At 39.0% G+C, this 11,458-nt stretch overlaps 3 protein-coding genes across 5 annotated transcripts; 2 read left to right on the forward strand and 1 right to left on the reverse strand.

Annotated features, from left to right (window-relative positions):
- On the forward strand, positions 3,255–4,940 carry LOC104747608 (bZIP transcription factor 27-like). The gene is made up of 3 exons (XM_010469270.2): positions 3,255–3,899; positions 4,018–4,095; positions 4,655–4,940. Exons 1-3 carry the CDS (start codon positions 3,462–3,464, stop codon positions 4,724–4,726), a joined length of 588 nt encoding a protein of 195 aa, XP_010467572.1. The 5' UTR covers positions 3,255–3,461; the 3' UTR covers positions 4,727–4,940.
- On the reverse strand, positions 5,712–8,357 carry LOC104747609 (protein MID1-COMPLEMENTING ACTIVITY 2-like). 2 transcript variants are annotated; one of them, XM_010469272.2, is made up of 8 exons: positions 8,173–8,357; positions 7,364–7,779; positions 6,875–7,284; positions 6,662–6,771; positions 6,491–6,562; positions 6,294–6,400; positions 6,088–6,187; positions 5,712–6,010 (listed from the first exon to the last, which is right to left on the reverse strand). In XM_010469272.2, exons 2-8 carry the CDS (start codon positions 7,766–7,768, stop codon positions 5,955–5,957), a joined length of 1,260 nt encoding a protein of 419 aa, XP_010467574.1. In that variant the 5' UTR covers positions 7,769–7,779; positions 8,173–8,357; the 3' UTR covers positions 5,712–5,954. The 2 variants fall into 2 exon arrangements, with proteins under 2 accessions (XP_010467574.1, XP_010467573.1); XM_010469271.2 differs by having other exon boundaries at positions 5,712–6,013.
- On the forward strand, positions 8,751–10,733 carry LOC104747610 (cylicin-1-like). 2 transcript variants are annotated; one of them, XM_010469274.2, is made up of 3 exons: positions 8,751–9,085; positions 9,610–9,883; positions 9,971–10,731. In XM_010469274.2, exons 1-3 carry the CDS (start codon positions 9,002–9,004, stop codon positions 10,564–10,566), a joined length of 954 nt encoding a protein of 317 aa, XP_010467576.1. In that variant the 5' UTR covers positions 8,751–9,001; the 3' UTR covers positions 10,567–10,731. The 2 variants fall into 2 exon arrangements, with proteins under 2 accessions (XP_010467576.1, XP_010467575.1); XM_010469273.2 differs by having other exon boundaries at positions 9,610–10,733.

Genomic DNA, 11,458 nt, shown 5'->3' on the forward strand with positions numbered 1-11,458 from the left:
TGGCCTCCGCATTAGTATTGAAAAGTCTACTCTCTATATGGCCGGGATCTCAGAAACAAATCGTCTAGCCATTACCCAACAGTTCCCTTTTGCATGTGGACAACTGCCTGTCCGTTACTTGGGGTTGCCTTTGCTCACTAAACAATTATCTACCATAGATTGCTTACCGCTCCTTGAGAGTTTACGCACAAAAATGTCTTCTTGGTGCTCTCGGCCTCTCTCTTTTGCTGGTCGCTTGCAGCTTCTTAGCTCTGTGATCGCTGGCACTATAAACTTCTGGATTTCTGCGTATCGGCTACCAAGTGAATGTATCAAAGAAATCGATCAACTTTGCTCTGCTTTTCTGTGGTCTGGCCCTGAACTAAATGCGAAAATGGCAAAGGTCTCCTGGTTGGAGGTTTGTCGACCTAAGGAAGAGGGAGGTCTGGGTCTACAGTCTCTGAAGCTAGCGAACAAAGTGTCATGTCTTAAGCTTATATGGCGTATATTGTCTGGGAAGGAGTCTCTATGGAGTTCTTGGATATCTAGTACGCTTCTAAAACAAAGATCCTTCTGGGAATTAAAGGCAACAACTATACTAGGTTCTTGGATGTGGAGAAAACTTCTGAAATACAGGCCATTAGCTCAGCAATTCTACAAGGTTGAGGTGAATTCATGTTCTTGGATGTGGCGGAAACTGCTCAAGTATCGGCTATCAGCGAGAGACTTCTTTCGCAAGGAAGTGCGGAGTGGTACTACTTCCTCTTTCTGGTTCGATCATTGGTGTCCCCTAGGTCCTCTACATGTAGCTTCAGGGGACTCTGGGTTTATAAGTCTTGGTATACGTCGTACTGCTACAGTTGCAGAGGCTCTTGGTCATAGGCGGCGTCGACATCGTTTGCTTATCTTGAATCAGATTGAGGACGAACTGGATAAAGTTCGCACTCTGCCGCAGAGTGATGGAGCGGATGTTGCTCTTTGGCGAGGACTGGGAGATAAGTTCCGTCCCAAGTTCCTCACCAAAGAGACATGGACTCAAATTCGCTATCCCGGACCTCCGCAACATTGGTCTAAGGCGGTATGGTTCTCCAATTCAACCCCAAAATATGCTTTTCTCACCTGGCTGGCTGCTCTCAATCGTCTAACCACATGTGATCGCATGTCTGGTTGGACGGGGGTGGTCTCAACTCGCTGTGTTCTCTATTCTGATCCGTGGGAGACGCGGGATCATCTGTTCTTCACTTGTTCATATTCTTCCAATGTGTGGGTCAACCTTGCAGGTCCCTTCCTGCAGTCGCCCCATGCGTTGAACTTTGGTGATATTCTATCGCTTCTCTCTGGTTCTGCTCTTCCTCCAACAAGTCGTCTCATTCTCCGATACGTCTTTCAGGCCGCCATTCACTTCATATGGGGTGAACGTAATGGTCGCCGCCCTGGGGAGACCCCAAAGTCTCATGCTCAACTCGTCAAGCTGCTCGATCGTGTCATCCGCAACCGCCTGTCAACTCTCACCGTAGGGGAATCCCGACCAGATGATGTTTTCGGTGTTTGGTTAGCTACACGCTACTAAACACTCTGTTTTTTTCTATGTTTCATTTCAATCTATTCTCAGTTTTAAAGTTGCAAATATTGTAAATGCAGAACGTTATTTTTTTGTTTGAATAAATTTAACATTCATATAAAAAAAAAAGAATAATGGTCGAATAGCATCTTTTTGGTATGACAGATGGAGTTGCCTAGACTGCATCCAGGATGTCACGGGTCCTAGTGGGTACATTGCTTTAGGCATTCCACCCCATAGAACGGTAGCATCAGTCAAAGCAAGTCATTGCCGCAAGCGTCACCGCTATGTTCATCTAAATGAAATAGAGAATCTGATCGACACTCTTACACTCTCTGATGCTCCAGACATGCCTTTATGGAAGGGACGGAATGACAACTATAAGAACACTTTCAATACAAAGGAGACCACTGTTATCTTGAGACCACAACAACCGAGAGTTGATTGGTGTAAAGGGGTTTGGTTCTTGTATGCTACACCCAAATACTCCTTCATCTCTTGGCTGGCTGTCCGAAATCGACTCTCCACCGGTGATCGCATCTGCAAATGGAATCCTGCCCACAGTTCAAGCTGCTTTTTTTGCGGTCTACCTGAATCTTGGGATCATCTTTTTCACCTGTACCTCCACAGCAGCAATATGGTCATCGCTTACGGCCAAGTTACTTGGCACGGCCTTTACAACAGACTGGAATCATATTCAGTCTCTGCTTACCACCTCAGGATATAGTCGAACTCATCTCTTCCTCTTACGTTACTGTTTCCAATCTGCCCTCTATCATATCTGGCGTGAGCGTAACCAGCGACTCCATGGTGCGAATCCTACTTCCCCTGCTCAGCTGATTAAGCTTATTGATAAGAACGTACGGAACAGATTCACTGCAATTCGCAATCAAGGCAACTACTCGTTTGATGATGGCTTGCTTTTGTGGTTTGCTACGTGGCCATAATGAGACTCCTTCACAAGCGTCTAGTCTAGTTTAATTTCAATTCTAATCTTGTTTAATTTCTATCTGGATGCACATATCTAAAGCATGTCCACAGCTAATATATAACAGTTTTTTAGTTTGAATAAATTTAACATTCAATTCAAAAAAAAAAAAATTATCTTTTTTTGAATGTAACCTTTTATCCTCTAATTTGTTTGTTTCAAGGTCGAACAGTTTGGCAATGAATACCTAGTTTCTTCTTGGAGTAACCGTGTTTCAAGATTAAGATAATTGTGTCAAAAATAAGATGGATTCCACTCTTAAGAGATGTATTATGTAAGCAAAAACTATCGTAAAGGTTGAAAAAAGTAAAAGCAAACAGAAAAAGTTGGTAAAAATCAAAGCACAAAGGTCACAAACGTGAAAGCGAACTAAAAAGGGTATTGAATTGTGATATTCAAAGCCATAGCTTATTGGTTACACCTTTTTCAAAAACAAAGAATCTCTTTACCCACCAACTCCAGATTTAAGGATCATGCATTCATGCTAATTGGTAGTATATAATTCCTTCTCTAACTTTAAAATGATTATCTTAGGAGAAAAAGTTTGACGTCACATAACTATGGATTTATCATTATCAAAAATTGGATTAAGTGACAAAAAAGTCATTACATTAAACATATTTTGAACTTCTTTTTTTTTTCTAGAACAATTTACATGTTTGTCTCTTCTACTGGACCCAACCATCCACCATGATACTAGTAGAAATGACCATTGAGAGACAAGAAGCTCACAGTCTTTCTCTACTCTCTCTCTCAAAGCTATAAGACATTTGACACCAAAAAAAAACAAAAGACAAAGCTTTATATGCTGTTCTGTTCTGATGTCCAATGTTGTCGTCAGCAAAGCATAGTAAGATCAACCAATAGTGCTTTTTCAATTTCCTCATCGTCATCATCATTATCAACAACATCAGCATCAGCATCATCAACATCATGGAAGAAGTATGGAAAGAATTCAACCTTGGTTCGCTTCACTACCATCGCCAAGTAAACATTGGTCATGAGCCAATGTTAAAGAACCAAAACCCTAATAACTCTATCTTTCAAGATTTCCTCAACATGCCTCTGAATAACCAACAACCACCGCAACCACCTTCTTCTTGCTCAATTGTCACAGCTCTCTACGGCTCTCCTCTGCCTCTTCCTCCTCCTGCCACTGTTCTCAGCTTAAATTCCGGCGTTGGCTTTAAGTTTCTTGACAACACAGATTCTCTTCTTGCTTCTAACCCTAACTCCTTTGAGGAATCTGCAAGTTTTGGTTGTTTTGCTAAGAAAAGAGGCCAAGTTTTTGATGAGAGTAGAGGAGACAGAAGGCATAAGCGTATGATCAAGAACAGAGAATCTGCTGCTCGTTCAAGGGCTAGGAAACAGGAACGTATCTCTCTTTACTCTTCTACTTTCTTGTAAATCAATAGGAAAAGAAAACACAAAATCTAATGTTAAATTTACAGTTCCTCTGTATAAAAAGGTATGTCTCTCTTTTTTTCAGGCATATACAAACGAGCTGGAGCTTGAAATTGCTCACCTACAGACAGAGAATGCAAGACTCGAGAGACAAAATGAGCAGGTCAAAACTAGCACTGATCAGTTCTTGCTATAATGGTCGCCTTAGTTAAGAACTCATTCTATTTTGCATTCTTTGTTTCTGTCTAAGGACATTGTGAGTGTAAGATTTGTTCTGTTTCTGTTTATGGTAAATGCAGTTGAAAATNTGATGAGAGTAGAGGAGACAGAAGGCATAAGCGTATGATCAAGAACAGAGAATCTGCTGCTCGTTCAAGGGCTAGGAAACAGGAACGTATCTCTCTTTACTCTTCTACTTTCTTGTAAATCAATACGAAAAGAAAAAACATAATCTAATGTTAAATTTACAGTTCCTCTGTATTAAAAGGTATCTCTCTCTTTTTTTCAGGCATATACAAACGAGCTGGAGCTTGAAATTGCTCACCTACAGACAGAGAATGCAAGACTTGAGAGACAATATGAGCAGGTCAAAACTAGCACTGATCAGTTCTTGCTATAATGGTCGCCTTAGTTAAGAACTCATTCTATCTTGCATTCTTTGTTTCTGTCTAAGGACATTGTGAGTGTAAGATTTGTTCCGTTTCTGTTTATGGTTAATGCAGTTGAAAATGGCGGAAGCAACTCAACACCAGGTGAAGAAAACACTTCAACGGTCTTCGACAGCTCCATTTTGAGAAACATCTACAAGTCCTTTCTTTCTCCTTGTGGGGAAGTGTGTTCTCATGGAAGAAGTGAATAAAAATCAGGAAACGTTTGTACATTTTTAGCTAAGTTAATTTTGTGGTAAATTAATGTAAGGAGTGTGTGTAGAAAGTGTCTAGAGAAAAAAAAAAAGAGAGAAAGCAACGAACTTTCTTCTTCCTTATCAATCTTCTGACTTTTGTACTANATTTTTATCTACTTAGCCCTCTATTATTGTAATGTGAAGTCTCTATCTAAGTAGTACATGAGTTTCTGTTATCACTGTTGAACCCATTTATTGCACTGTTTGTAGTGTTTTTGCTATTACTGGTCATCACCAAACCTTTGTTGGTGTTTTTATTCCTCTTTTGGTCCACTATTAATGACCCTGATGGAGATAAGTCGTCTTTCATGATAATGTCCAAGATGGATTCTTCTGGATCTACTTGTCTTGGTCGAACTTTTTCTTGTGTATATATGCTTTTATTAGCAACCAGAAACAGAGACAAAATAAACACCTAAAGGGCAAACTTGGTGGCATCTTATCCTTATTTAAATGTGTAAAACACCGTAACCAAATTTTCTTGCTAATCCTATTTAATATAGTTCAACTACGTACGTTATCTTTATAATACCTCAACAAATGTGTTTTGTGGATCAAAGACAACTTTAAAGACTCTGAAAAGAGCAAGTCAATCCAGTACACAAAGTGGAATAATTTATCGATACATCTTCTTAAAAGTAGAACTGTTCCTAAGTGTGGAACAGCTTGCTTACTTCATTGTGATCCAATAATAATTTGTTCTTCTCATGCATCACCTTCCTCCTCGTGCAATTGGAACCAATCTTTAAGGAATAACAACGAGTTGATAAAGATATGTAGCTAGACATCCGCATGGTTATTCGAGATCAACACTTCAGAATCAATTCCTTTAACTTTATTTAGTAGGAAGCACATGCTATCTTTGATCCTCAATCTGAAAAACTAAAATCTTCAAAACACCAAAAGTTATGATCAAAACATTCTATTCACCGATAACAATGATATTCGTGTTGTCTCATATGTCTCTATGTAGTAATCGATAGAAAAGTATAAGGAACGTTCTGAAATCTCCATATTGTTCCCAATCTAATTTACATTAAATGATGATGTCAACATTAAAATTAGAAGATATTCATTTAATGAAGAAAAACCAATTATGTTCCGTGTTGGACAAGTCTTCATTCTTCCATGAACTGAGGTGTTGGTGGACTCATTTCCTTATCCTTCTCTGTACCTGCTTCATATATTAGATTCAAGAATATTAAATGATATAAAGAAATGTTAAATTTTTCTTAAAATGTATATATTTACCGTGCGAAGAAGCTCCACGGATCTCGACTTCTCTCAGTTCTTGGACAAGGGCACAACAACAACACATTAGATGTGACAAGAAGTCGTCAATGGACCCTCCCTGCCATATCAAGACATCCGTATTTTTTTGGATCGAAAACGTTTGCATCACGACCTTTAAGCCTTTATTGATGCATGGTGGGAAACAAAAGGTTTAATCGATGTACCTTTATGTTGAGTGTCTTTCGAAGCTTCTTCCTTATGCAGCAAGTGTAGCAGCAGCATGAGAGTATCAAAGAATACACCATTAGCTCATTACAAGCTTTAGCTGAAGCTGGAAAACCCATAAAATCGTATCTATTGTATCAGATTCTTGGAAGCTTAGAGATCACAAATTAACCTATATTCGTATAAGATTTCTTACAGATTTTTGTGTTAGTTGCGACGGTGGAAATCTTCGCCAACGTACAACACGGGAAAAAGAATGTCTTCAAACCTTATTTTACAGAATCAAAAGTAGATAAGTATGAATCTTGAATTGTTACACATTCAAAGGTAATCACATTTAGAAAAAAAAAAGAAGGAGATGGCTTACATAGAGAAGGTGCTGAACAACAATCCAACAAGTCGGTGTGCCAATCTTCACGGTGTCGTGATGATATTCCAGAAACTAGTTCATGTTCGGATGAGACATAAGACGTTGATCTGCATTCAACACCAAACATTAGCCTTCAATCATCAAACGTGAACAGCACATCAAGTAAAATGAATCTTTTCATTGATATCGTAGTAAATCGGGATAATTAACCTTGAAGTTGTTCGAATACCACTATCCGTTTCATACAAATCATCTTTCTTCTTGCTAGAGGTGGTAAGCTCTTCTTTACTAGACTTTTTCTTAGTCAACACCTTTTCAGAATCAAGATCAGCAGAAGCAGCAGTTTGTGTAACATGATCAATCAAATGCTGTATGACTTCACATTGATCAGTATCATAACGCGCCCGCGAACGTTGCAACTCGTGTTTTAATTTCTCCTCCTCTGTTTTGAGTGCTTGGCAGAAACCCATGTTCGGGTAAGAACGAGAGAGAGTCTTCTTTAAAACCGACGTAGCAGCATCTCTAGTGGACTCTTGTTTCAAAATAACATCTTGCACTTTCCTATCCTCTTCATCAAGAGTGTACTCACGCTGATCACTGTCAATAGCTTCCAACCTCTCCTACATAAACAAATTATACTCCAATATCAAACAACAACAACAACAACAACAAAATGGTGAACAATGCAAGCCAAGTTACCCGAATCCGAATATTGTCCACCAAAGTGATGAGTGGAATGATCTTAAGATACCGATCGACCTCGTCCTGAGCTCTACGAAACTGGTAAACAATGTTCCATCCCATAGCCAACAAGTAAAGATAACTCTTTTCTTGACAACTATTAACTAAAATGTAAGATCTTCTAAGAGCATCTTCAAGCCCTTCAAGCGGCTCAAGAATCTCTGAATATTGCTTCATCTCAGAGATTCTTAGCTGCTCGAGCAAATTACCAATAAGCTTAAGATGCTGAGCGAACTGACGACAATTCTTCTTGTGCATTCGAGCCGTGTTCGCGGCGCTCACTATCATTCCAATAAGTTTCACAGCGTCTACGCCTGTAAGCTGAGCCACTGACGCAATTTCTCCTAATTGTTCCCATGACATTTCTTCTCTTCCTACAATTCGGACCGAAACAGCTCAGAAAACTATAACAAAAAATGTTGAGACCTAAAAGGTACAGAAGTCAACAAAGTTTGAGACTTTAGAGCAGATTCTGACAACGAAGCACAATCCGGTTTGAGGTTTCCTAGGAATCACATTATCGTTCGACTGTGACTACAAACCAACATAGTAAATTCTCCACGTCCTCAAGCTTTAAGGATGACTACAAACCCTAGAGCCGGTTAAAGATCTTCAAAAACAGAGAACATTTCAAGAATCTAAAACAATAAAAAAAAAAAGAAGAAAACAAAAAAGAAGAAAAATTCTCTGTTGAACTGTAAAATCATAAACTTAAAAAAAAAAAAAAAATTGAAGAGAGGAAACAGAACAGTTCTTGAAATGCTCACCTTAAACGTTGAAGAAATCAAGATTTACAGAGATTGAGAATAATGAGTTTTGTCTTCGAATAAGGTCAGAGAGATTTATCCACAAAGAAGAAGAAGAAGAAGAAGAAGGTAGTGGACCACCCAGCTAGTGCTCCTCATGTGTGAGTGCAAGCAAGCAAAAGAAGACTCACGAGAGTTTTCGGTAATGTTTTGGTTGTATTATCGAAGGGTCTATTATTCCTTTTTCACTGCTTTATCTATCCACAGTTGACTGCCACGTCGGAAAAAATTAAGTAGCTTGCACGAGTTCCGTCCGAATTACCAGTTGGTCATGTGTCACTCTCCATAATTACACACATCTACCACGTATCAACGTATCGTTAAGACGTTAAGCTCCCCCCAGGGACCATGAATCTCGAAGCGGTGCTGTAAGAAAACGAAAACGCAATTATAACATGTCGGAGAAAGGCCTTATGGGCCTGATTTGGGCCTTTACGACACCGGTTAGTACCTATTCGTGTTGCCAAACACAACTCTAGTTCGTTATAAGGGTAAGGACATACTCTTCATCTATAAATAACGAAATCAACGAGTTAAACGAGAAAAATTCTGGATCGGAGAGCTTCGAAGCCTGGGAATTTTCTTTGTACCCTCCCCTTCGTTCTTCTCTGATCTCGAATTCCACATACCAATTATCGTATCTCCTGATTTTGATTTCTTTCTTATCACTATGTTCTGATAACAAAAAGCCCACACCTCCCCTCCAAAACGTTGTCTTCTCTGTAAAAACCCACTTTGTCGTAACCAAATCTAGGGTTTTCTCGAGTTCGCTTTCTCTTGTGATCGTGAGATGTCTCGGTGTTATCCGTTTCCACCACCTGGTTATGTACTGAAAGAAATCAACAAGGATAAGTATCTGATCGATTCGATCAAGGTGAGCTATTCAAAGTCCCATGGCTTTTGGTCTTTTTTCTAAATGCTCTGGGGTCATGTGATTTTTGAATGCTCAGCTTCCTTGTCTATGGTTGTTATAATCGTATGTCAATTCAAGAATTTGATCACCATAAAACAAAAGTAAAAAGTGTAATTTGCAATGTAGATGGAAATAATTAGAATCTTACTTAAAAAGAAAAACATGTAAAAATCTTATGTATGTCAAAAGCATGGAATTGAATTATTAGACTCAATGTGAAATTCAAGTATATAGCTGACTTTGTAAGCAACTATATAGCCAATGTCAGAATGGGTACTTTTGGATTTGGGATTCTTGACCATATAACCAATGTAGAGGGTGTTCTTGGCACTATGTTGTACTAATTGAAATATATGGCATTATAGACTGTTGCAATTAGCATCCTTCTTTATCCCTTTCCCAATGAGTTGGAGTTTTACTTTTTACTGGAAAAGCAAAATTATTGACATTTAATGTTGTTGTTCCATTGGGTTTTGTAAATCCAGGGGGCAAAGGATGAAGTTAAGAAAGATAGAAAACACAAGAGGAAGGATAAAAAGAGAAAGGAGAGGGAAACTGAGGCGGGTCGAAGCAGAAACCACAGGCATAAGAGACGGCGCAAAGATGAAGGCGCAAAATTAATTAACAGTGAGGTCGAGTTCTTAGAGAAGAGCTGCCAGACAGTGGAACTTGAGCTACAATCATCGTCTCAGAATTCTTGTGATAGCACTCTTCATAGCAATGAGAGATCAAAACAAATTCAGAGTCAGCCCCTTGATGGTAGGCATAACGACTCTGGTGAGTTTGTTTGTCTTTACTTGTTGTTGGGTCTGTTTGCTTATGGTGTCATTCTTTCTTGGTTTGAAGAAACCGGCTTACGGACCCGGTTAGCTGAAAAGGATCCTGAGGCTGAGGTGATGATGTCCAACAAGGATCAAAAACAGCGATTTTCCCGGGAAAGGTTAGATGCTTCTCTGTCTGCTGCTCCAAAGGAGTCTGTTGGTCATCTTTATTCCATCACACAAGATGCTTTAAGGGTCTGTCAAGAAAAAAGAAGAGATCCGTCGAGAGACATCACTACAGAGCTCAGCAAAGACAACAGAAAAGTTAGTAGAAAAGATACGATGCCATCATCATCTTTATGGACTCATCCAGAAGAAGAGAAACCGTCCTCTAGTCATCAGGAAACCATTGGACCTTCGAAGCTATCATGCAAGAAATGCCCTCCTTCCATGGCCGGACAATTTTTGAATCTCATCGACAACTGGACTCCTGCTCCTGTTGAGAGCAAGCTCACTGACTCTGAAGATCAAGAATGGTGGTTGTTCATCAAGTTTGGAGCCAAAAGGCAACAAGTTAGCAACCAGAAAACCAACCAGGGAAGTAGTTCGATGGTGTGGCCAACTGCTCGATTTCTTCCGGAAGCCGAACTACACGCATTGCCGTTCACTGTCCCGTTCTGATTTCAACAAAGCTGGTCGAGAGAGTGGTTAACATGACCAACAAATAGTTTTTTTTTCCCATGTATTTTTTAGATTAGCCTTAAGACTGAAAAACTCAGAATTATATATGTGATTCTTTGTAGATATGCTGGTAATATAGTAAACCATTATTATGTGAATAATATATATTTGCTGGTAGATAGTATCATAGTACTCCTTAGGAAAAATAACTTGTTTCAAAACTGGGGCAATGTGCAACCGTGTAGTCTATGCGGCGCTGGTAGAGACTAGCTCGTAGCCATTTATTTTTTGTTTACCTATTCTCCAATACGGTGTGGAACTATTCGTGTGCCAAGCTAATCAGGCACTCAATCAGTCGTGATTAGAAGAACTACACTCTCCAAGCAAGATTCTCTCCTCATCCACCTTGCTATGAGTTCACTTACTAAACTTTGTTTGCCTAATACTGTACACAGTTTGGATTTCAGTATAGATTTGGTTCGAATCGAAGCAACTCAAAAATGAAATAATATTTAATGGTATGCTTATTACTCTCCCTGTTCCAATATATGAGATCTTTTAGCCTTTTTTATTTGTTCCATTTTTGTAAGATTGTTTCAAGTTTTCTATGCATTTTTGTAACAATTTTGACTATTTAAATTCTTTTATCCGGTCCGAATTAGTTTTATTACACTAGAATTGGATTCGGTTTGGAGTCAATTGTAGTTATTGGTTTCGATAAATAAAAACCGACTTCGGTTTGGTGAAAGAGACTATGGGCCGTTGGATCTAAAGTTTAAGTAGAAACATCGAAACGTGGATAGCGAGAAAATCCTACACGTGTGAAGCATGACATTTTCCCATCCAAAGACTTTTGTTAGAAGGTAGTTTTTTTTTTTTTTTTTTTTTTTTT

The sequence above is a fragment of the Camelina sativa genome, chromosome 15 (assembly GCF_000633955.1).
Source record: "Camelina sativa cultivar DH55 chromosome 15, Cs, whole genome shotgun sequence".
NCBI classification, from domain to species: Eukaryota; Viridiplantae; Streptophyta; class Magnoliopsida; order Brassicales; family Brassicaceae; genus Camelina; species Camelina sativa.